Here is a 26,501-nt window from a genome sequence, read left to right as displayed (position 1 = left end):
AAAAAATATGCAAGACCTCTACACTGAAAACAATACATACCTGTGAGTGCAATAAAGTAGACCTAAATAAATGGAGGGATATGGCATGGTCATAGATCTGAACACTCAATATTCTTAAGAAGTCAATTGTTACCAAATTTATCTACAGATTCAACCCAATCTCAATAAAAATTGCCAAGACTTTTCTGCATTTCTTATTTTATTTTATTATTATTAAAGTATAGTTGATCTACAATGTTTCATCAAGTTCTGCTGTACAACAAAGTAACCCAGTCATGCACATTTCCCTGTGCTGTACAGTAGGATCTCATTGCCCATCCATTCCAAACGTAACAGTTTGCATCCCCAAGACCCCCTAAAATGCCCATTCATCCCACTCCTTCCCCTTCCTCCCACCCCCAGGAACCCCAAGTCTGCTCTTCCTGGCCATGGTCTGTTTCTGTTTTTTGTTTGTTATTTTTAGATGGGACCATCAATTCCATATTTTAGGTTCCACAAATAAGTGATATTTTTAAAAGAAATGGACAAGTTTATTTTTTAAATTATATGAAAAATAAAACAATAAAAATGTTCAAAACAAAGTTGAAGTTAGAGGATTCAAACTACCTGATTTCAAGACTTACAACAAGAAATACTTTGTGGCATTGTAAAAGTTATAGAATAATAAAGACAATGTGGTATTGGGAGTTCCCATTGTGCCTCAGCAGGTTACATGTATTCATGAGTATTCAAGTTCAATGTCTGGCCTCAGAAGTTTAAAGATCCAGCATTGCCATGAGCTATAGCGTAGGTTGCAGACACGGCTCAGATCCCACATTGCTGTGGCTGTGGCTGGCTGATTTGATCCCTAGCCTAGGAATTTCCATCATGGGCTGCAGATTAGGCCCTAAAAAGCAAAAAAAAAAAAAAAAAAAGTGTGGTATTGCTATAGAAATAGACAGAGAGATCAGTGGAAGAGAATGGAATCCAGAGTTAAACCCTCACATACTTGGTCAATTTTCAATAAATAGGCTATTAAAGTGGGAAATGATCATTTTTTTTCAACAAATAGTGCTAGAACAAGTGGATAAATATATGGGAAAAGTAAACTCTGACCTCTTATCACACATTACACCCAACAATGAATTGAGATGAATCATAATTTAAAACAAAAGCAAAAACTACTATATTGGAGAATATTTTAGGGACCGTATAGTAAGCAAAGAGTCTTAATATGGCAGATAAAGTACTAAATATATAAGAAAAACAATAAATTAAACTTTATCAAAATTAAGATTCTGCTTATCAGAAATGATTGTGAAAAAAATGAAATGTGAAAGCACAGACTGGGAAGAATATTCACAATACACATATCTGACAAGAGCTTTTATCAAGACTATACAAAGAACTTCTACCACAAAAAAAAAAGTAAACAATCTAGTTTAAAAATAGGCAGGAGTTCCCGTGGTGGCGCAGTGGTTAACGAATCCGACTAGGAACCATGAGGTTGCGGGTTCGGTCCCTGCCCTTGCTCAGTGGGTTGACGATGTGGCGTTGCTGTGAGCTGTGGGGTAGGTTGCAGACGCAGCTCAGATCATGCGTTGCTGTGGCTCTGGCTTAGGCTGGTGGCTACAGCTCTGATTCGACCCCTAGCCTGGGAACCTCCATATGCTGTGGGAGCGGCCCAAAGAAATAGCAAAAAGACAAAAAAAAAAAAAAAAAAAAAAAAAAAAAGGCAGAAGGCTGATACAAACACTTTACAAAAGAAGATACAGTTATGGCCAATGAGTATATGAAAAAGGTATTCCATATCATTCTTCATTGGGAAAAGGCAAATTAAAGCCACATACCATTTTGCATCCACTAGAATGGCTTACAACACTAAATGCTGGCAAAGATATGAAGCAACTGGAACCCAAATATATTGGAAGAGGCAGTGTAAAATGGTATAACCATTTTGGAAAATAGCTTGGTCATTTCTTATAGTATAATATACTTACTGATGACCCTCAATTCCATTCCTAGATACTTACAGAAAACAAATGAAAACTTTTACGAATATCATAGCAATTTTATTCAGAATAACCAAAGACTGAAAATAACTGGAAAGTAGAAAAACCATGGCATATCCACACAGTGAGATACTATTCAAAATAACTCTGTTTTAATACTTAGTTTTTTTTTTTAAAGCAAAATCAAAAGCACCAAAATAAAACAGAAAACCAAACTAACAAAGTGATATTTTCCTGAAAGATTCCTCTCTCTGCAAATCTGAGTGTGTGGCATATTCCAGCCATTGTGAACACAAAAAAATGATCTCTTTTACCAAAAAGAATTATGTAAAAGGTCAAAAATGATATAATTGGTGGCTTATTAATAAAAAGAGATAAATATAATATACACCATTGGGTCCCTGACAATCACACTATTTTAGACTACTTCGGTCTACCACCAGAATAGTTGATTTTCTCCTGTGGGATTTTGGAAAGTGTAACATGATACATTTGATAGTCCCTTATTTGGGTTAATAGAGGGAAAACAACCATCAGGGCATCAGAAACAAAAATGTAGAAGATGAAGGAATATTAGAAGCAGACATAAAAATTAGGAAAGAAGGCGGGCATTAATATTACATAGGTTGGATTTTTCACCAAGTTTATTCCACCACATCTATCATAATATTGTAGAAGTCTGAGTCACTATGTTGTAGGGATGGCTGACAGCTGTCTGTTTATGATTGTGGAAGTTCTGCTAACTTTGCACTCCCACTTACTGCCAGAATGTGAACTTACTTTCATTATAAGACGGCTGCTTAAAATTCAAATTTGATTTCTTCTTGGGAAAAAAAAAAAAGGCAATTTGGCTATCCTTAGTGGTTTATTTGGCAGGAAAATACATTCCATGGCTGAGCAAGAACCCTAATCATTAGAGAACTGATGTGTTCATCTTTAGAGAAGGGAGGATACCAGGTGGAAGGGCATGGTTTGCTCTCCATGTCTTTTATAGAGATTAGCTAGATAGGTTAGGAAAGAATGACTTACTGATGGGTGTCATGATTTAAAGAAGATAAATGCAGAATATGGATGCATACTCTTCTGAGCTAGAGCCTGGCTTAAAAAAATAAAAGGAACCAGTGGTACAGGAAGAAGATATGAATTATCTGTGGTACTTTGATTCAACTATTAATTCTTCATTTGACCAATGCAGGGGAAGTCTATAGGTAAATTTTCATTTCCCTGTTTTCATTTTAAGGCTCTTGAATCACATTAAAAACAACCTACTTATCTCAAGTACTAAACTTATCTAAACCAAGAAATTCACTGAATAAATTAGAGATAGAGATATAAACATATGTGGTGTACACATAAAAAAATTTCATTGGACAGACATTTCACTAATTAGATTACCAGAATGATTTTTATTTTTATTTATTTATTTTTTGTCTTTTTGTCTTTCCAGAATAATTCTTTTAAAGAGCAATTTACCTTTTTCACTAGTCAAGACCAGAGATAAGCTTCCAGAATAGGAACACCAGGCATATTAAGGAATTTTACTACAATAATATTTACAAAGGGCTTTAAGTAAATACATGATCTCAATCCTCTTTACAATCCTTTGAAATGGTAAGAGAGTGAATATATTTGTTTCACTTTATAGATGAGGAAACCAAGGCTCAGAAAGGTGATATTACCTTCCTCTGAAATAACCGCTTGCTAATATACTGCTAACAAGGAGCAAAGCCAGATAGATCTAGAACCTAGGTCTTCTGAACTTAGGTCTAGCACATTTTCCCAACATGAAACCTGCTCCAGGCACTATTCATGATATGAAATAACTTAAAATAATTTCAAAGCCCACCTTTCCTTGGCTGGAACATCACTGTCCCCCTGTAAGGATGCCATTTCCCTGCGCTGCTAAGCATATTAGAGGACTCTATTACCAGTTATGAAGTTCATACCACTGTCTAATTGATCTTTGAAATACTGCCCCACCAAAGATGCAAGAGCATGCTAAGAAAGTATGAAGGACTGAAATTATAGCAGGAATTAAAACAATGCTAAATTAATGTATTCCTTGGTTGTAGGATTATAAGAAAGTGTTATTGTGGATAAGGCTTCTACTTTTTTTTTCTTTTTTCTTTTTTTCCTATTGGAAAACTCCATTCTCTTTAAAAGATCAACAAGAAGAACCAAAAGGGAATTCCCTAAGGTCAGCTCTGAGGAAACATAAACCTCTAATTCAATAACTCTGCTACTGCTCTGAAAAAAGGCTTTATTATTGCAACATCCATATGGAGCCAATTGGACATTAATGACTAATCAATCCCTCCCCTTTCTATTCTACTTAGTGTCACAAACCATGTTTAGATTAGCCCATTTCCTGCTTAGGATTGCTCAAGATGTCTTTTGTTCTTTCAGGACCAGCCTGATGGAGGCAGCTTAAACAAACACCACGACCAGAGTGGCGCAGGAGTTATAAAGTGCCATATGTGAGTGAACAAAGGGGGGCTATACTAAAGCCTTTTGTGGTATTTGTTAATGTTTTTCATCTGAGCTTAAAAAGGCTTAATGACTTTGTGGTGAGCTGATGCATGTGGCTCGTGGCTTTGCAAAATGAAGGAAATTCTAACCAGTGATATACCAGTCTGTATTTTTAAGAGTCTCCTGCTTTCAGTTTTGTTGCCCATGTTTACTTTTTCTTTTTTTAATTCTCAAGTTATATTTGCTTTACACAGACAGCTCAACAGAGCCCTTTATCTTGTACCAACCATAGGATCCAAGGGCAACTGAGATAACTTATGTGATTCTTTATTTTAATCTGAAAGTAGCAGAGAACATCAAATGTTCTACTAAAAAACAAAAACAAAAACAAAAAAGATCTACTTATTATCTACTTGCTATTTGTATGCACAGGAGGAGGGCTTACAAGCTGTTGTGCCCAGACAGAAAGGCATTATTTAGGTTTGAACCGGAGGAAATCAGATCATAATAGGTTCTGGTTTCCTAAATTTTCAGGAGAACCAGGCTCAGATTCAAGCATACTCTTGCCTTGGAGAATACAGAGGCTGGTGAAAAGCTGGTAGACTAAATAATTCATGCTGCTCAGGAGCTTCGGGCTTCATCCAACTCAATACACTACCACAGACTCCACCAGAAATTAAGAAGCACAAACCAAGATGAAGCAAATCTCACAGTTTGTTAACAAAGATCCTACTAAATCCATCCTCTTGTTTCCACCCTTATCACTCATTGATTGTCTTGTCTCCACTGTCTCTGGTGGACTATTTTATTTTATTTTATTTTATTTATTTTTGTCTTTTTGCCTTTTCTAGGGCTACTTCCCACAGCATATGGAGGTTCCCAGGCTAGAGGTCCAATCGGAGCTGTAGCTACCAGCCTACGCCAGAGCCACAGCAACATGGGATCCGAGCAGCGTCTGCGACCTACACCACAGCTCATGGCAACGCTGGATCCTTAACCCACTGAGCAAGGCCAGGGATCGAACCTACAACCTCATGGTTCCTAGTCGGGTTCGTTAACCACTGTGCCACAACGGGAACTCCACTGGTGGACTATTTTAAATACTAGCCTTTTGACTGATATTTTTATTTCCACTTTTGAGTCCCCAGTCTCCACTTAAATACTTCTTCCTAATTTCAGCCAGGGTAATCCATCACAAATGTAATTCTGATAAGAACACTCCTGTATTAAAGTGGAGTTCACTATTCAATGGCTCCCTAACACCCAAAAGATGAAGTCCGAACTCCTCAGTATGGTCAACGAGGCCTTCCATGACCTGGCTCTCTATCTATGTCTCCAGTTCTAGCTCTGGCTCCTCCATGTGTTTTTCTTTTTTTCTTTTTTCTTTTTTTTTTTTTTTTTTTTTTTGCTTTATAAAACTGAATGACATCTAGCTCTCTGTATACCATGTTTCATACTAGGAATCCATGCTTTCCATTTTCCTGGAGTTTCCTGTCCACCTCGCAATCAAGTCATTCTTCGACTCATGTCAGGGATCATCTCCCTCAGACAGTCTTGTTTCTCAGGTTAGGTTAAGTATTTTAGGCTCCCGCAGCACCCTGTGCCTACTTCTATCTCATATCTACTGTATTTTATCCAAATTGCCAGCTATGTGTGCCCAACATCTTTTTTCTTCTTTCTTTTTTTCTTTCTTTTTTTTTTTTTGTCTTTTTAGGGCTGCACTCATGGCATATGGAGGTTCCCAGGCTAGGGGTCTAAGCAGAGCTACAGCTGCCGGCCTACACCACAGCCACAGCCATGCCAGATCCGAGCAGCATCTGTGACCTACACCGCAGCTCATGGCAATGCTGGATCCTTAACCCAATGAGGCCAGGGGTCGAACCCGCAACCTCATGGTTCCTAGTCAGATCCGCTTCCACTGCACCACAAAGGGAACTCCTCCAACTTCTTCACTAGACTGTGCACCCCAAAGGGGCAGAGGCTGCATTGTGACTTTTTCATAACAGCTTCCCAAGGGTCTGGTACATAAGCTGACATAAGATAAGTACTCAAATGTCACACAGAGAGCAGTGGACATTTTCACCAGTAAAAATTTAAAGTGAGATTCAGGTGCCTGCATGTTGCATTATAACCTGAGAATATCTTAAATCAGATTCATATAAATCCCATTTTATTTCTTATATTCTGTTAAGTACTTTGCATTACTGGAACCCTCTGTAAAATACAAATGGATTTAATGGGAAAATGTACCCAGAGTTGTTTGAACTCAGAGATGATTGGTTCTAATCTTATTCCTTTTATTGGCTTTCCACACCATACAATTCTGAAATCCTAGTCTCCATCTTCCAGAGAAATCTTGAAAGGACAATAACGCAAGTTTGAGCTTTTTGGAAATATTAAATCTGAAAGCTAGTCTGGTGCTGCAGGGTTTGTGCAAATATATACAACGGGAGCATGTATTCAACCAGACTTAGGAGGGGACCTTCCCTAGACAGAGGGATATTAAAGATCACCTAATCTACATTCCTCATTCCATATGAAGCAACTCTGAGGTTTCAAGAGGTTAGACTGCTCAAGTCACACAGTAGGTAACTGGCAAAAATCATACCAAACTCAAATGTAACTATTCCTAAAGTTTCACACCTGCCATCGAAATAAATTTCTAAAATGGTCAGTGGAATTGTTTCAGTGGCATCGAGACAGGTTAAAAACTTTTAATAAAATTAATTTAACTGGTCTCTCTTCTTTGTTCCATGTCATTTGTTCCAGGGGATATGCCTTTTACCAGAATGAGAAGTGCTGATCATAGGTATTATAGAAATATTTTTTTTTAAAGTTAGGGATATGGAGATAGACAGTATTAGAAGGAGATGGCTCAAGGATTTGGGGCAATCAACTCAGTCCTGTAGTCCAGCAAAACTTCTTTGCCCTGAGAATCTAGTGAAAGTATTTGAAAGGTACCTAATATTTGTGTGGTTTGAAAGATAACAAAACAAAACAAAACTTTCACATGTTTCTATTTCTCATTAATTTTTTCTGCTTTATAATGAAAACCAACAGGAAACAAATACTTCAGCAAAGTAGTATCTCATTTGCTATGTAGTTAGACAGACCTGGGTTTGAATTTTGATTTGGTATGTTCCAAGTAACCTTGGGTGAATTATTTCCCTCTTCTAAACTGGAGTTTCATCTCTTTACAAAAGAGAGCTGATAATTTCATCTTGGCTTGATCCTTGTGAGGATTAAGTAGGAATGTAGATTCCTTGGCAGTGACTAGAAGCCAGTACCCACTCACTAAACAGTCCCACCCTTAGAAACAGTAGCAGTAGTAATGGCAAGAGAAGTAGCAGAATGTCTACCAAGAACACAGCAGGTGCTTAACTCCTATTTGTTCCCTTTCTAGTCTTTCCCTATACCTGAGTGATATTTCCTGTACTGCACTGTCTTGTTTTTCAGGGTAGTTATAAAATGAACCCTTATATAGGGAGTGCAAAATAATACTTGATGGAGCCCCTTTTCTGCCCCAAAGCTAAAAATATATTTCAAGAATGTCCCTATGACATAGAACTAAAATGCATTGAATATGCATAAGACAATCAAAAAAAACCATCTCGCATCTCCCCTGTTCCCACCTGTGGAGCCTGTAACAGACTACGCTGCTCAGTCCAAGCCGAAAAAAAAAAAAAAAAAAAAAAAAAAAAAAAAAAAAAAAAAAAGAAAGAAAAGAAACCATTAACCATTATCTTGTGAATTTATAGATGAGCTTTTTATAAAGCACTTGTTGGAATAACAAAGGATTATCAACTGCATAATAAATGAAGGATTAGGTAATTTCAGGGACATCTGACAGTTGTTTTTTCTTTCTCCTCTACTAGCAGTTCTGTAACTCTGCAACATGGAGTAGCTGTTGTTACCTTTTTCATTTTGTCCTCCTGCAGGATCAACTTTCCTAGTGAAAAGTGAGCTTATATTGAAGAAGCATAAAGTGATTTTTCTGCCATGAAAGTTAATATATATTTACTGATACTGATATATATATTTTGATACTGATACATGCAATTTTTATTTTTAGTAAACATTTTAAATGGTCGAATATTTGTTTACGAAATTCTTCTCTCTGGCGCTGAGAATTAGGATATTAAATTTTAGTTTAGCATTTCTTTTCACAGCCTACGCCTAAACATAACCATCTACGTACAGTATAGCACAAATATTGATGGATTCTTCCACAGTCTCTTCCCTCTCGTACCATGGCCTAGTTTGGTACATCATGTTTAAGGTTAACTAGCCACTGAACAAAAACAATTGAAAAAAACACTCCTCTAGTGAGAGGCAAGAGTACAAGAAAGATCTGTAAGCCATCTAATGATCACAGCAAAGTGAAATCATACTTAAATGAGTGTTATACCCAGTAGGAAAAGAGATATTTTTACTATTACTTGAATGAAAACCCTCTAGCACTTACTCAGCTTTCTCATGATGTAATATGAAAAGACACCCATTGAATATCCTCTCTGAAAGGACATGGAAGAGAACAGAGGAATAGAGACTAACAGATAACCAAGACTAACCTAACTGCTGCTTTTGTAATATTTTTAACCTCTTTACATAATCTAAGTGAGTCTTGAACAACTAAAGGTTAATACAGTCTAGTTAGTGACAAAGTCCAAATTCTTCAGCCTGACACTCAACACTGTCCACAACATAGAATCCAGCTATTTTTATAATACAGTCAATTCAACAAATACTCCATGCAAATATGTGGAAGGCTTTGTACTAGGCTTCAATAGAAAACACAGGAGAAGTGACCCTTCCCTTTGCAACTTCCTTATGAATGTTCATGTACTTTACCATTTCTGTGTCTGCTGGGATTATTCCTTCAACTGAAAGTTCTTCTACTCTTTGTTTACGTAAACTTAGGCTTATCCCCAGCTTTATTTCTATCAGGCCTTCTAGAATCATTGCTGTCTACAAAGCACTGATGCTTCTTCTAAACATTCTTTTCTGTTTCTTTAATAATGTATTCAAATACTTAATGCCTTCGGTTGTTCTGCTTTCTATGTATGCTAATATTATTATCCCAACTACATTACTAGGTCTTGAAGAACACAGTACAGTCCATCTTTTAAAAAAATCCTTCTCTCCATGCCCAGAACAGTGTGTGCACATAAGAGGTGAAATGTGTATAAAACTAAGGATTGGAGGATTCTGAGAAAGGATGGATCCTGAGAGGAAAGACTTGGTTATCAGTACTCGTGACTCAGTCCACAGAGAACCACCTCTAGAGAGTATAAAATGACAGATAGTGTTTGTAAGCAGTGATAGGCAAGCAGAATAACATGAGACAATGAATATAAAAGGAGATACTCAAAGACAAGAATTTCTTAATGAAAAAAAGTCAGTAACAGAAAACAAGGGGGAGCTGGGTGGTTACTGACTTTTTTGAATAAGTTAGAAGCATAGTTATCAGAACTTGTAAAGAAAGAAAGGACCAATCAGGAGGGAAAAAAAAGGTTGGTTTCAAACTCAATCCTGACCTTAAGCAGAGAGAATTTAAAGAGCCAGATTGGCCTGATGGTCCTTAAGTTCCACCAGCCTAAAGTGGGTAGAATTCTATAGTCTACAGATCAAGTGGCTCTTGTGCCAAGAGAAGAGGATTCTGGGACAGGGAACTAGGCAAGGTCCACACCCCAAAAGCTACACAGTCAGTCCAAACATGGCAGACAGACCTCTATCAGCCAGGGGTTAATCTAGTGTGTTGCTTTATGTGAAGCAGACATACATAATGCTGAGGAAGAAGAGACTGATTTAGCAGTCCCATTGGGAACATATACTGGCTGCTCTTGTCTTGGGTCTAATTTTCATAGACGGTGTTAAATCTTTTATCACCCAGTTGCTGCAGTAAGATGGGGGAGTACTTCTGTGTGACCTAGTAATAGCATAAACAAGCATTTCCTCCTAGAATAGAGGATATTCAGTCAGAAAACCAGATAATTGTGTGTGTGTGTGTGTGTGTCTGTGGTGACTATATATACTATCAATGACTCCTCTTTAGAAAAGGCAGACCAATGAGAAACCAGCTATTGGGCAGGGCTAGGTCCCTCACAAAAGGGAGGCTGGGTCTTTGATCAGACTTTGTAGCTTAAGCAAGAAGCAGGTTGAGTTCCCTTTATGGAGTATTAGGGGATGGAGTTAACAAAAATCTTGACATTTCACTCTCTTGTCCCATCAGGACTATCCATCACTTGAAGAGTTCAATGGAAATTGTTTTCTACCAACATTAAAAGTTATTTGGGAGCTTTTAAGACACAGCAAATATATTTCTTTAAGAGAAGTTTATTTGCTTGTTTAAGAGAGCTGCACTTTATATATAGTGCTGATATAAACTGGTGCACAGGATCCTCTAAAACTGTTTATATCCACAGTAAAATACATTTTTGTGATACTCATACAACAGAGTTAGTCCAGAGCCAAGGGCTTTGTGAACTCTGCTCATCTCCCAACCTGTATGGCTGTTACTTACTCAGTCTTCACCTTGTCTTGCATCTCCATGGCCACCCATCCTGGCCTCAGAGCTCAGCCTGCTGGTTCAGTATAGGCTACTTTCCCATTAATTTCTCTGAGATGCCTGAAAAATGCTATTTTAGGCAGCTATAGAAGGCCACAACAAGGTTCTGGTTAGTTCTTCCTTCCTGATTTACCTGGGTCTTTTATTTTAATATGTACAATTCCCCATCTTTTAACCCTGGAATGCACTCTAGTACTTGGATACCTTCTTGGACGAAGACATTGCACCTCAGGGATATTCAATAACAATTTCACTTATTTTAATGATAGTGTGGTCCCTAATTTATACTTATTACATTCTAGTTGACTTAAAGGTGAATGACTTCAATTGTATGGCAGTAAAATAAGAGCTCAAAAACCATTGACTAGAAATCACCGAGACCAACTTCCTCACCTACAGAAGAGAAAAATTCAGGGAAAGAAAGTGACTTGCTTAGGTTGGAACAATGAGAATTTAACTTTCCTAGCCCGTGAGGAAATGTCTGAGGGGGTGTCATAGAGAAATGGTAAGTTTTATTTTGTTGGAATCCAAATATCAGACTAGAGCCAATGAATAGAAGTTATGAGGATGCAGAGACAAATAACGAAGAGCTAATAATTAGAACTGGAGTGAACTTCTCAAGAAGTAGTCAGTTTTCTGTCATTAGACTATTAGAGGCATTTGAACAGCCATGAGATGACTACTTGTCAGGGATATAAAAAAAGAGATTTCTTGGATGGAATTGTAAATTTCATTACGTGTCTCTCCTTTATTCCAATTCTGGGAATCTCAGTGTTGTGATGGGAAGCACTGTATTCTAGTGGGCTTGAACTAATAATGACCTTTACATTCCAAAGTATAAGCAGATGTAGCCTTTAAATCCAACCCCAGATTATTCTACAGCTTGCCTCTGCTGCCTTGAATGAGCCGTGTATCATCAAGTCAATCTTCCTTTTCTACCAGGAATAAGGATCCAAGGAGGGGAAAGGAAATGAGAAAAGCTTCAAAGATTTCCCAGAGTAGGGATCAAAGGGTAAGCAGGATTTTTTTAAGAGGACGCGTTCATATTAAGTGGTGCATTTTTAAGGAAAAAAGATGAAAAGTTAGTCTCTGTTATTTGTCTATGAACAGAGAGCTTAGGCTGACAATAATAGAGCTATCCTGAGATTTAAAACTTAGAAACAATCAGAAGCTCACCAAAAAATGAAGCTTTCAGAAGGGCTGAGGCCATCTTGGCTGGGATCCAATTCACAAATTCAGTATAAATCTATTAAACCTTCCTAAGCAAATCTGAGAATCTGAGAGCAACAGTTATAAAAGGGGCTATTCTTGGTGTGCATATCAATTTCCATCCAAATCAATGCAAGTTTTTAATACGTGGAGAACAGCACATCATTACAGTTTCAGCCCCAAAGCCTGCCTAATGATAATCACTTTCAGAGCTCATCCCTTTGAGAGCTCATGTTCCACTATGCCCCACCTCAAAATGAGGTGCAGCCTCCCTCTGAGGCTGGGACACAGTAATTGAATTTGAGAATTAAAAGAGGTGTTAGAAGAATGTTTTCTTACCCAACCTATTCTGCAAAACAGAAAAGTAACCCTTTAGAGGCACCAGGTGTGTGAGAGAGGAGCAACAGGATAGAAAGCATATAAAAAAGAAGGCAAGCTACAACTGTTGTTGCTGGGGAGAGAGAAAGAGAAGAGGGAAAGACGAAGGGGTGGGGGTCCATCTGTGAACGGTAACTGGGAAACACTACTGGAGAGATCCTCTCATTAATAGAAAAGTTGATTTACCAAGTGGCACAAACACACTCTCAAAGATACAGGTCTCATCTTTTACTTCTCTGAAAAAAACTAAGTGGAAGCTATTGTGCACAGATTACCTTTCTTATAAGAAACATACTCTGTGTTTCATGAAGACCCTTATAACAATCATGCATTTAGAGGGAGCCTAGAGATAATGGAATGCAAGGTACCACTTTTAAAAGATAAAGAAAGTTAAGCCCAGAGGCATTAGTCACTTTTTATCTTCCTTTAGCAAAGGAACTTGAATCCAAATTTCCCAATAACCAGACCAAAGCCCTTTCTACTATACTTTGCAGGCTTGAAATTAGGAGAGTGGGGATATTCTACTCAATACTGTCTAATAACCAATATGGGAAAAGAATTTGGAAAGGAATGAATATACATATATGTAAAAATGATTCACTTTGCTGTGTACCTGAAATTAATACAACATTGTTGAGTCAACTATACTCCAATAAATTTTTTAATTCATAAAAAAAAGGAATTGTATTTTTGCCTAAGGAGAACAAGGAAAGGGGAAATGCTATATGAAAAGTCCTTAAAAAGTTAAACATCTGTTCATCATTCTTAATACATGGTGACAGACTCAGCTAATTGACGCCCCTCTTCCTACATGCCCGACATAGGAGCTAATGAATTTTGTTTGCTTAATACATATAAAGGCACCAAATGCTCCAAAATATAGCAAGACCTTAAACATGTTTCCTAAGCCCCCAGCACCAATGAATTTGTAGTTTTATAAATATCATGGTGAACAAGAAATGCTGTCTTATCATATTCAAGCCAAATAACAGCTGGACTTTAAAAATAAAATTTTGAAGACATTTGCCTTTTATATTTTTAATTTCTGTTTTCCTGGCTTATGGTTTTGTCATTTGATTTTGATGAGTGGTTAATACACATGCACAGCTGCCTCTTTGGGTGACCTTTCTCTTGCTGCTTCCATGCTCAAAGCTATGAAGCAGGTCGGTAAGTTGCTTACTAAGTGATATGGGCATGTTCATGACTGACAGACATCTTCCTGGGAAGCCAGGCTTACTTTATTAGTCACTTCAGAAGCCACACAGGAGAATGGGGTAAAAGTGGAGGAAGGGCAGAGCCCCTTAAAATTGTTGTTATGTGTTATTTACAATAGCCAAGACATAGAAATAACCTAAATATACATCAACAGATGAATGCATAAAAAATGTCATATATATATATATACACACACATATACATATACATATTTCATGTGATAAATGATATTGTATATAATACATTATACATTGTTGTATAATGTATACTTTGAATGTGATAAAAATTCATCCATAAAAAAGAAGGAAACTGCCGTTTGCAACAACATGGGTGACCTTGAAGGCATTATGCTAAGTGAAGTCAGATAGAGAAAGACAAATACTACATGATCTCACATATGTGTGGAATCTGAAAAGGCTGAACTCAGAGAAACGGGAGATGAGAATGGTGGTTTCAGGAGACTAGGGGTTGGTGGAAATGGGGAGATATTAGCGAGAGGGGACAAACTTCCAGTTATAAGACAAACAAACTCTGGCGATATAATATACAGCAGGGTGACTGTAGTTAAAAATACTGTCTTACATACTTGAAAGTGCTGGGAGAGTAGTTTTTGAATTTTCTCATCAGGAAAAAAAAAAAAAAAAAACAACAACAGTAACTTGTGAAGTGTAAACTTACCTTATTGTGGAAATCATTTTCCAATATCTACATGTATGGAACCATCCCACTGTACACCTTAACTTCACACCAACATTATTATGTCCATTATATCTCAGTAAATCTGGACAAATTTTTTTTAATATATTTATTTATTTTCCCACTGTATAGCAAGGGGGTCAGGTCTGGACAAATTTTAACTGGTCAAAAGCCAGAGAAAACATGGAGATGATCATGTGTGGACTAAGGAGGGATGACATCCTGGGCGAGAGCTACAACACTCACCTGTCAATGGAGTTACTTAATTTTCACTCTGAACCTCATTGGGGAACAAAGTCTTGAGCTGCTTGGCACTTTTCACAGTGATATGTATATCTGCTTATGTATCCAAGTATGCATTTCCCTTTTAATCTTCTATCTTCCTTCGCTAGACTTTAGGTTCCAAGAAGTTAGGAACATATTTGTTTTGCTTCCTTTGGTTTATCCAGTGTTTGGTTCAGGGACTGGCACACAGAACAGGCACTCAAGAAATGTTTGTCTGTGTATAGACCACAGACTGACTGAGGGAGTGAATGAATTTTTTAGATAGTCTTTCACTTCGGTCCTTTCTTACTCCTCCCCTTCAAGGAATATGGAGGCGCAACGTGGAGAAAGTATTATATGTACCTGTTATCTACTCTGCCTTTAGTATGAACTGTAACTCCAGCAGGCTTTGCAATCAGCTTACGCTTGAACAGATGCCAGGAAATATCCTAAAGTCAGCAGAAGGCTGCTACCCATCTCAGCAGTCCTCACAAAGGCACTGCACTTCTGTTGGTATTAAAGCAGGTAACTTGACTCCATTCATGAACTCACTGTCCCCCCAAAGCGCACGAGGTCTCAATGGCAACTCTGGGCAAGCTTCTGAAGGGAGGTTTTCACACGCTCCTTAAGCTCCTGGGCCACTACAGCCCTTCTACTATTACACTCATCAGGCATTGCTACTCTGTGTGACAGAGAAACATGAGAGCCACGGCATGGCATGACTTGCTATATTTAGGGGAGAGGAAATGGGTCATACTGAGGAAGGTCACAAGGAGTTTGTTCAGAAAAATGAAGGCACCACACTTATCTATCTATATAAACAGGGGGTGTGGGATAGCACAGAACTTAGGGGCTTGGGTTCTGAACCCAGGCTGCCTGGGATCAATTCTCAGTTCTACCCTCACTAGCCATGTGACCCCTGGCAAGTTACTTAACTATTCTTAGCCTTAATTTTCTCATCTGTAAAATGGGGGGAAAAATATCTTCTTTACAGAGCTATATATGATTTAAATGAGAAAACATGTGTTAAAAGCTTAGCACATTCTCTGGCATATAAAAGCTTGATATTTGCTGAGGAAAAGCAAAGTGACCAGGAAATTGGTTTGAATTCAGACAATCTGGTTATTGAATGGAAGTTCCAAAGATTTTTCTATATCATATGTTTCATTTTTTTCTTTTCATAATGTCTAATAACTCTGACCATGCTTTTTCATTTACCCAGCACACAAATATCATCAACTTGATTATTAGCCTTACTGAGAGGCCACTGGCTGTATTTGCACCTATGATACAGTTAAGAAACTAAGTGAAGAAAGATGAATGACAGATTAAGAAAAATCTGTTAGAACAAGGATGCAGTGATGGAACCCTGTAGCTCTTCGCCTGTGAAAAAATGAACAGACTGAATACTCCAAAGTGATGAAAAGTATTATGTCACCGTGTCGGTCAGAGATTTAGGTACTCTGCAGGACCATCTGCCAACAAAATTGAGATGGGCCACACCTGAATAACTGGCTCCCTAGACCACAGAACCTCAATCCTCAGCAGGGAAAAAACCTGTCCTTCTGAGTGCCTATAAAAATGTCAGTGTCACCGTGCCCTCAGTACACTTTCTTCAGGGAAGGCAGTGAGGATACTTCTGCTTTTGAGTCTGCTTTAATCCTCCCCGCTCCCCCTCTTCCTTCTCCTCCTCCCTTCCTTCCTTGCTCCCCTTACCCATGCACAAACTGGAATTTATTTTAACACCTTGTCCCTGGGACTATCATGAAACATTAGGCTCTCCCACTGGTATGAAAAACCTGCCTTCTGAAAACTCTCTGAAGTGCTTCCTAATGTCTGATGCTACCCATCTCTTAGTGTCCATGCCAGAGATTTCTGAACTGCCGAGGATGGCCCCAAGTGATCACCAGAAGCCACGCGCAGTTCAGATGCTACGAAATGTCTTCATGGGTTTTCCAGGGATTAGGGTCTTGGAAGAAATCCTGCCATTAAAAGGGATAATAGTAAGATTCCTCCCCTCAAGCTAAAGGACTTTAGCTAGGACCTGAGATGGGTGAAGTATTGTGTTACTCTGAAGAGAACAAATTAATCTTCCCTGACCGGTGGGAGGGATTCTGCCAAAGGAACAGCTAACGGGAAAACCAGTCCCTACTCTGTGATGACACAGTAAATAACCAGGCAACATTACCACTGAAGTGCTGACCTAACTCATAAATTGTACCCAGCCTCTGGGGAGCAATTTCTGCTGATTTGCTGCTTGTGCATTTAAAACAAACAAACAAAAAGGGAAGAGGAGCCGACAGGCATTGATAGTGCTGTGGGTAAACACATGGAGAGGAAAGCTGGTCTTTCCATCCAGACTTTCAAAAGACTTTATGATACTTAGTGCCAGACACAGGCCGGACTTTGCCTAAGCAATTATTAATTTTATGCTAGATCTGCTGCGAACTATCATTTAGTTCCCAAAATGGTTTGATTGTGCCTGGGAATCTCTTGATTTAAGGGTAAAAAATCCTCCTTTGTATTTTAACAAGAATGTCTGTGAGGTGGATGAGACACAGAATTCTGTTTTTCATTGGCATGTAGAGGGTTCTCCTATTTCAATACTTTAAAATGATACCTCGAAGTATTTGGATTGCTCTGTGTTCAGTAACACAGGATCTAGATGAATCTCAAAGTCCTCCACTATAAAATATATAAGGAAGACTAACATTTCTTCTGCTTTGCCAAGAAAACTGATCTAGTGACTCCCAAGAAAGATGACAAAGATCCTCCAGTTAACTCAGACCCACCTTTAGAAAAACACAGCGCTGCAGAAAAGAGCTACAGAAAAGCCACTCACCCTCTGCATCTTCTGGTCGAGTTAGATCAATGACACCTGGGCCCAGCTTTCCATCTTCACTTGACTTTCCTGTTAACTGGGGCCCCAAGTTTTCGAAACGGGTTCTTTCCTGGAGGAAAGAATAATTAAGAGGCTTATTCTAGCTTCCAAAGCAGCCACGGTTTCCTTCCAGTTTCTATCTTGTTTACTGGGCAAAACCTGAATTTACAAACATCATTTCTGAGCACCTTGGGCTCCGAAAATCTTGCAGGAAGATTCCGCTAAAGCGCTGACAAGTGCTGACAGCACCGAAACCATAGTGTCTGTAAGGAAAGGAGATCTGTGACAGGAAACCTGCCAGGGTTGTACTGCACATCTTCTCCCTGTTGGATTTGCTCCCGTGGTCTATAAGGGATGCAACTGAGAGGTCTGAGCCCAAAGTGCAAAACCTGAAAGAGCTGTTTTCATTAAAGTATACCGCTATGTAATGGGAGAGGAATTTTTCCCATTTAGAGATCATCGTTTGCATTGATATTCCTGGAAAAATACAAATCAGAATTTTAGGCAAGAAGATTTCAACAACAAATATTTCAAAGCAGGCAGACTCAACGATGGCATTGATGCTATTATTTCTGCCTAGGAGTTTGAACTGCAACTTCCTGGTAAGTGAAAAGGAGAACATTACTCCTAGCCAGCCCTCGAGCCAGGAAAGTTAAATATTCCTGCGGCTGTAGTGGGGAAAGCCAAAGAGGGTTTACTTGTCAACCTGTTCTTCTAGGAGCAGGAGTCTGCGGCATCACAGTGAACTGTCCCTCTGCAGCTCTCTGGATCAGTAGCAGAGGGCTCATTGACCATCATTAACATGGTGTTCTTGTCTGCAAAAGCACAGCATGTGTCCGCTTCTCTCCTCCATGCTACTCTCCAGACTCAAACTTGGCTTTGTGTTGTGCTTATGAATGAATGAAACCTTGTTGTTCATTACTATGAAACAATATTAAATGTCATGTCAGCTTGAATTTACAGACATGAAATAGCAGCTTCCAGCTCCGGGAATGGTTTCTGCATGTTATACTTAATGCATTATGCAGCAGTAGAGTGCTGATTGCTGTTCAGTCTATTGTTCAATGACCTAGTTCTGTACTGAGCATGTTCGGCATTAGATGGAAACACTCTGAACAGTTCTCTTCTGTAAGATGTTTAGAAACTTGGAAATATTCTTTAAGAGCAAACATACAATTACTTGATAGAAGCTGTATCTCATTTGTACAGTCTCACTACATTTGTGCTTTCTAATATGATTATTTTTGAATATCATTATATTTCTATAATTAATTCCCATCAGTCAAATTGTGCAGGAAGTCTTCCAGTTCCCCTTCATCATGGAATATGTTGAAATCTGTGTTGGAAGAAAACACAGTATAAACCTAGCTTTAATCGAGCACCATTTCTGTGAAAGATTTGCAACAAAATTATAATCATGAACTTCCCCAATAGGGTAATACTAACTAGTTAACAACACTGGTATGTGGGGAAACCTCTGAAATACAACCCTTATAAAAAACAGAGTGAAAATAAAAAGCAAATTAGGTATGGTTCCCCAATATCTTCCTATGTGAAAACACTGCCACACAAGAACAAATTAACCCAGATGCAGGCCACAACAAAAAGCAACCACAAGCCATGTGGGAGTTTCACACATTGTAGGGGGGAGGACAGCTGCTTTTAATCAGCCGATTTCTATTTTTGAGTAGCACTTTTGGTTGTCATGATGTAAAGAAAAAGAATTAAAGTGAAGATGAGTAGTACCAGGGAAAGCAAAATATGCAACCTTTGTTTTATCACATTGTTTCGCATTTCAAATATTTGCATGTGAATGCTTTCCCTATGTTAAATGCAAAAGGAGTTTTGATGTGACACCTGCAATCTTCTTGGAAGAACAACCTTTAGCTGTATTTTCATGGGGGGAAAAACAACTTTCTCTGAAAATCAACAGACCGTGCTACCTATCAATATGCATATTTCAAGTATCTTTCTAGTCATTCATTCTCTTTGATTTTACTCGAAAAATATTCTCGGTAAAAAAAAATAAAATAAAATAAAGTTCCTGAAAGAATATCAATATTTTGACAAGGAAGGAGAAGAGGGAAAATTACATGCCATGGTTTGTAAAATCCTAAGACAACAAAGCTTACATGATGATAATATCTTTTCTTTTATAAAAAATGAAGTGCACTCACAATTCAGTAGTATCAGCTTGTTTTTAATCATAACAAAAAACATTCAGAACATTCAACAACACATTCACAGTGTCTTTGAAGTCATACATTTTTCTGACTTCATTGAAAAAAAAATTCTTCTGCAGAGATACTTTCCTTATAAAATATCAATATTTTGACAGAGTAGAAGTCAAGGAAGAATATTCCATGAAACACTTGTTAAATAGGCAGAAAATAAATCAATGATAAAAATTGTTTGGGGCAGTGGGCTGCATTTTATATTTGGTAATATTAAGCACTTGTGTTTGAGATTAAAGAAGGACCCTGCAAAGCCATGCCCTTTCATATAAATTTCTACCTAGTCTCCCAGAAGATTTCCTTCTTTTCTTCAAAGAATAGCTCAGAATATTTATTTGCCAGCCACATAACCATAAGATAAGAGGGCCCGATGTCTACAAGTTTGCTCTGGGCAGCTGAGCTAAGCAGAGATTTTACCAGTGAGGTTAAACATGAGCCTAGTAAATACAGGATGTGGACATGGGCACAGAGGGAAGTTCAAAGATACTTTAGTTCCAAGAGGCCTCAACTTCTGGCCACTTAAGTGCCAGTGGGTATGCCCCTATATGGAAAATATAGACTGTGGGTGGCAAGCTCTTAACTCCGAGTTTTCCCATGCACTTGAACTAGCTCTCACAACATACACAGCTCCCAAATAGACATTTTGGAGATATAAGAAAATCACTTCAGTGCTAATCTCAATCCCCCACCCCAACCCCAGGCAGGAAGAAAACCCCAGTCTTCATGATGACAGTGATATGTGCATTTTACATGCAGCGATGTGATCAGACGCTTACTTATGCATTGTCAGTCACAAACATGCAGGCAACATAAAAGTTATTGAAAAAAATTAAAGTCAGCTCTGCTGTGTTGTAGGACTGTTGGCTCTCTAAGTGCTTTGAAATTATGATGTATGAGGTAGATGTTGCATATTAAATAAAGATATTTAAATGATAAAGCCCCCTTTAGTGAGAGCTGATGAATGTTAAATGTTACAAGCCACAAGACGGTAGCATCCATCATCTTCACATATTATCAGAGTCAATGACGGGGCAGCCTCACTGATGACAGATAGACTGCTGCATTATTATCCCTTATTTCCAGAGTCACTGAACAAACCATTCAACTCCTCAGGCATTATTTTTAACTTTGCATTAAATTAGCAACTTTTCCCTCCCTACCATGGCCAGATCGATCAATTTTGTTTTTGCATGGGTGGAGAGAGAGAATAAATGTGAGATAACTGAAAAAAACAGAGGTTTGTTTTCATCTAGGAAAAAAAAAAAAATCAACCTCCCCTTACTGGCAACAAATGTAAAATTGTGATATGGGGAAAGAACAGCAATGAAACAGTAAGCACACAATAATGGCTTTTCTTTGCACTTAGATAAAAGCTGAATTTTTGATGTGCATAGTATATTTTAATAAAATTTTATATACTATGTTTTACACACTTATTGGCTATTCCATAATAATGTGTGTGCTAACAGTAAAATTGCTCTTAAATTTATGTTTGTTATTTATATGTTCCCACGTAACAATGCTTTTTGTTGTAAAAAATATTCTGTTTATTAATGTAACTTTACAACCACTGCATCCAAGATCCGTGGTAAATTAATGACATTTTTATTATTTTATAGTGTCATTAAATTTTTACTGATCACTCCATCAAACAGAGGCAGTAAAGGCCATAATGTAAACTGGGACACTTAGATCAGGCAGCAGGAAGACATTCCATATAGTCTGAAGAAAACTGCTAGCAATAAATGAAATTTATACCATCTTTAAGCATGTGAGAATACTTGGATAAGTTTGGCAAAACTGTTTCAGTAGTAGAGTGGATTGTGTACTTAAATAACAGTTTTGCTTGCCAGCAAGACAAGGCTTTTTCAAACCCGATGCGAAATGACTGATTGCAGTCATCTCCCGAAAAACAACACGTGAAAGGTAAGGATGTGCTGGGCACCCTCCATTCAAATTTCCAAGACTGACCAACCTGCACCAACATGGTCCTCTTTTCCAGAGACTGAAGTGGAAAACTGTACATGCTGAGAGAGGCTTTTTTATTTGGTGCCTTACAAACAAATGTGTTTCATCTGATAAGTAGACACCGCTGGACAATGATGTGATGTATTTTATTCCCAGGGCTAAAGGAGAGGTACTTTGCCAAGCAGTATTCAAAGCTCATTTCTAAAGAATGTCTGAATACGAGGTCATCAATAGCACCCACAGAACACACACCTAGGAGACCATGACTTACATGGTGGTTAAAATGGGTAGAAAGTAATTACCTCATGTTGCTGTCACATGTGTTACATTATAATTAGCATACTCTATGCTAGCTCTCAAATACTCTGTTCATAGAATATCTCTCTATATTTTTATACAAGTATTTTATAATATTTTATACAAATACATACATATTATATATATTAGACTTCTGTATACAGAAGGTAGCACACAGAAAATTTTATGCTCACGTAATCACAAATTAAGAGTCACCTCTCTCCCACTTGGGGATTTTGGTGTGAATCTTTTTTAAGTAAATAAGAATTTTGCTGCTATATCCTAAAATACATATTTAAATACTAAAACCTTTCAAATGTGTAATAGTAAGGAATTTTGCAGGAAAGGTAATAGTACAGTACCACCAGTGATGTTTTTGTGTATTCCTGAAGCAGTTTTCTAAGAGAAATAACAAATGCATGCATTAAGAAGAGAAATTCTCTAAGGCCACCACAGTCTTCTGAGATATCATCTATCCTGAAGGTTTCCACTAAGTCTGGGTTGTTGAGCACTACCCAAACGACATCTTGCCCTTTCATCCCGGCTCCAAGCTTTAGTGTCTTTCACTCCAGGAAAACGCTCCTAAAAGTAAAGACATCCCTGAAAAAGGTGCTTTCCCTTTCCTCAACTTCCCTTCTCCTCTGTCCTATGTTTACAACAATACCAGCAGGTCAGTACTGTCTGTCTTACTGCTTTTCTTGCCCCCTGTGCTCAGTCAATCCTCCAGGCTGGCTGACCTGCCCCCATTGATTGCCCTGCACAGGCCCTCCTGCCTGCACCCCTAGATCATTGCCACTCCCCCCGCCCCTGTCCTTCTGGTCCTTGACACTGCCCTCCTGGTCCATACACTCTCATTCCTCCTAAGATTCTACCTCATGGTGCTGATTCAAAATCCTCCAGGGCTTCCTATTTTCTCTTCCATCTCATCCAAACTCCTCTACCTGGCTTTCAAGGTCCTTCATACACTGTTCCCCACTCATCTTTCAATTTCCTACAACTCTCCCTTCATGCATCCTCTGCTCAAAGTGGACAGTAACTTGCCTTCTCATAATAATACCAGGATCAGGCCTGCTTCCTCTTCCTCAGGCCTGCGAGGATGTGGCTTCTTTCTCTCTTCTTCTTTGCCAAGTTCTATTCATATTGAAAAGCACAAGCTGTCCATGAACTCTATAAGCTCTCTGATCATTCTACTCTCTGATAATATAAAAATTCTTAGCCTTCCCCACATAATCAGCTTCTAGATACATATTATATTAAATAACTGAACTTCAATTCATGTGTACCTCCAAGTATCACAAAAACACATGAAACGTTTTTTCAACCCTCGGATTGTCTTGCACATTTTTTCTATATATCTTACGCAGAATTTAGTATTATTGTCCATAAATACTTACAGGCTTTTATAAGCCCACATAATTGATTTGTGCACATAAATCAAAAACACCCTGTACAAGTGAGTGTCCAATTCACCTGTTAGAATTACCAGTCTTGCTAATATTTCAAGCTTGTGAAAGAGATGTTGAGACCCAACAGTCCACATTGTATTGATGACGTCTCTTTAGGCAATAATAATCACAACAAGGAAATTAAGAAAAACACCTTAAATGTTTTGTAAAAGAGATAAATGAGCCATTTTAGAACACAATAGAAGGATACAATTTAACAATATAACAATACAAAAAGGGTTTTGGAGTCTAACTTGGAGTTTCTGAAGCTTCACAACCCCATCTTTGCAAAGTATTCGCAAAATACTGGCAAAAGAGAACAATCCCCACCACAAATGCTTGGCTTAAAAAGCAGTATACATTTAAAAATAAAACTTTTTTTCTCTGTTTTTAGACAGAACAATGCTAAGTATAATATTGAGAGAGAATCTCTATCTTACTCTGAAAGACCTGCTCTAATTCTTGGCTCTGGACATATCCTGACATGATGTGATTCTCAAGAAATACTACGGAAGCACACGTGTCATTTCCTTTTTATTGACCTAACAAGCTATCACTTTATTAGCCTTTATTTTATATCCTTTATTACAAATTTAGTAATTTAAGGAAAGATAAAAAATGTAGACCTTAGGTTGGAAAGTAACCACGTGTGCTTTTAAAAAGGTGATTCTTATTTTTGGAACAAGTTATTTTGGAGGCACTGGGATTTACTTTCATGGTGATATTTTAATGGTCCCAGAGTCAGTCATCACGACAAAAAAGATTCTGGCTGTGAGAAATGAGGTGGTGAACCTCTTTGTTAAATACCATTTTGTCAGCTAAAACTATTAATTTGTCTACCTTTTAACATCCTCCTAACACCGAAACTGTGCTAGAACTCATGAACCATTTTAAGTCCTAACTTCTCCAACTATGTTTGCGTCCATAGCACAAATACCCATGTCAGAGCAAAAGTAGAAAAGAGTGCCATTTACCCATCAAATACTATGTGCAAGGCTCTTTCCAATGAGTATTTCTTTTAAACCTCACACCAACATTACAAGAAAAAAAAAAAAATTACTGCTGCTGTCAATTTTACAAGAGAAGAAGGTGAGGTTCAAAGAGAATTTTTTATTTAAGTCACTTAACCAAAATTTAGATAAGGATTTGGGCTGAGGTGAATTTAGAATCATAACTCTGCAACTTAATTACCATGTGATCTTTCTCGGCCGTTTCCTCATTTGTAAAATGGAATAGAAAATGCTCATGCTGCAGGGTTGTGATGATTAAATAAGAGATTATATGTGTGAGTGCTTTGCAAAAATAAAGCAGCTCATAAAATATCCACTCTTGTTAAAGGTATTATTTAGTGTTTGCTAAATGTTTCAAAGCTAAACACTAATGAAGATGGTGTCCTGATCTAAAGGCCAATATCCATTCTCCTGTATCAACTATGTAACCAAAGATGCTTTCCTTTTTGTCTTGGTTGCTAAGCATCTCAGAACTAAATTTAAATCTTAAGCTTAGTAACTGTGCAATAGCTGGATCTTATTTTCCTCTGCTTATCAGCCCTCAAATGCTCCCCTTGTCATCCACATCAGGAGAAACAAACTTCTCTGTAGAGCTCATATAACCTTATACAATCTAGCTCCTGCACTTCTCATCAGCTTTATGTCTTGCTCATTGCAATTTATTGTTTCTGTTCCTAAAAGATAGAATGTCTTGGAGTTTCCTGAACAAGTTTGATATTTTATGCCTTTGTGTATCTGCATATACCGCCCCCTCTTCTAGAATGCCCTTCCTTTGCTGGTGACATCATAATTAGTCTATTTTAGGCCTAATTAAAGTATTTCTTCTGGGCAAAATCTTTTGTTGATTTCCCTCCATCAGCCCCAGTCGGAAATGATTTGTTTTCTTCCATCACCACATATTCTTTATAGAAAACTGCATTCTAATTATTGGTTTATATGTCTGTGTGTATGTCTCCTCAACTTATTCCTTAAGATGGGGTGTCTATGTCTTATATTATCAGTGCCTCTCATGGTGTTGGCACTTTGCTAAATTGTGGTAACACTGTTAAAATTATTTCCCCCTCTTTTTTATTTTAATTTTGCTTTAAAATAAAATTAATTTTAAGATTTTTTGAAGCAGTAAAATATAGATGATTCAAAGGTAGATAAATACAATGGAAGATATGCAAATTGCTTGAGCAATCAAGTGATCTCCTGGTCAGGGTTGGCTTAGTGCTGAAATATAGGAAGTCTGGCTACCTGTTACTATTCAAAAGAGCTCTGCAATAATCTTCTCTAAAATTTCAACTACCACCATCTCCAGAAATTCTTCTTACACATTCTTATATTACTGAGCAAGCCATCATTAGCAATTCATCCTTGGAATTAATTAATAATGTCAATATTTTGTGAGAAGACAACAGAATAAGTTGCTAAACAAAATCATGTTAATCTCAGTTTTTATTCCTCCAGCAAAACAGGAATATCTCTGGGAAGATAATCCCAAAGAAAATAATTTGACGAGAGTTTGGGAATAGCCAGATAAACAAAGATGGCTTGTTAAGGGCTGAAATGTGTCTTCTTAAAATTCATACATTGAAGCTCTAACCCCTAGTACCTTAGACTGTGACCCTGTTTGGAGAAAAAGCCTTTAGGCAATGAAAGACAAACCTCATACAATATCACTCATATGTGGAATCTAAAAAAAGGGTACAAGTGGACTTATTTGCAGAATAGAAACAGACTCACAGACTTTGAAGACAAACTTACAGTTGCCAAAGGGGACAGGCAGTGGCAGGGGGAGAGATGGACTAGGGGTTTGGGATTGGCATAGGCACACTGAGGCATTGGAATGACTGGCCAACGGGGACCTGCTGTGTGGTACAGAGAACTCTAC

At 37.9% G+C, this 26,501-nt stretch overlaps 1 protein-coding gene across 50 annotated transcripts in view; it reads right to left on the bottom strand.

Annotated features, from left to right (window-relative positions):
* The window catches only part of SOX6 (SRY-box 6), a 621,434-nt gene that overhangs the window by 27,242 nt on the left and 567,691 nt on the right, over positions 1-26,501 (bottom strand). For all 50 annotated transcript variants that reach the window (XM_021085342.1, XM_021085322.1, XM_021085335.1 and 47 more), the window contains one exon: positions 17,633-17,741. In XM_021085342.1, the coding sequence (XP_020941001.1) occupies positions 17,633-17,741 (109 nt within the window). The remainder of the gene's footprint in view (positions 1-17,632; positions 17,742-26,501) is intronic.

The sequence above is a fragment of the Sus scrofa genome, chromosome 2, assembly GCF_000003025.6.
Source record: "Sus scrofa isolate TJ Tabasco breed Duroc chromosome 2, Sscrofa11.1, whole genome shotgun sequence".
Lineage (NCBI taxonomy): Eukaryota > Metazoa > Chordata > Mammalia > Artiodactyla > Suidae > Sus > Sus scrofa.
Note: the sequence above shows the minus strand (reverse complement) of the source record. Positions and strands in the feature narration are given on the sequence as shown.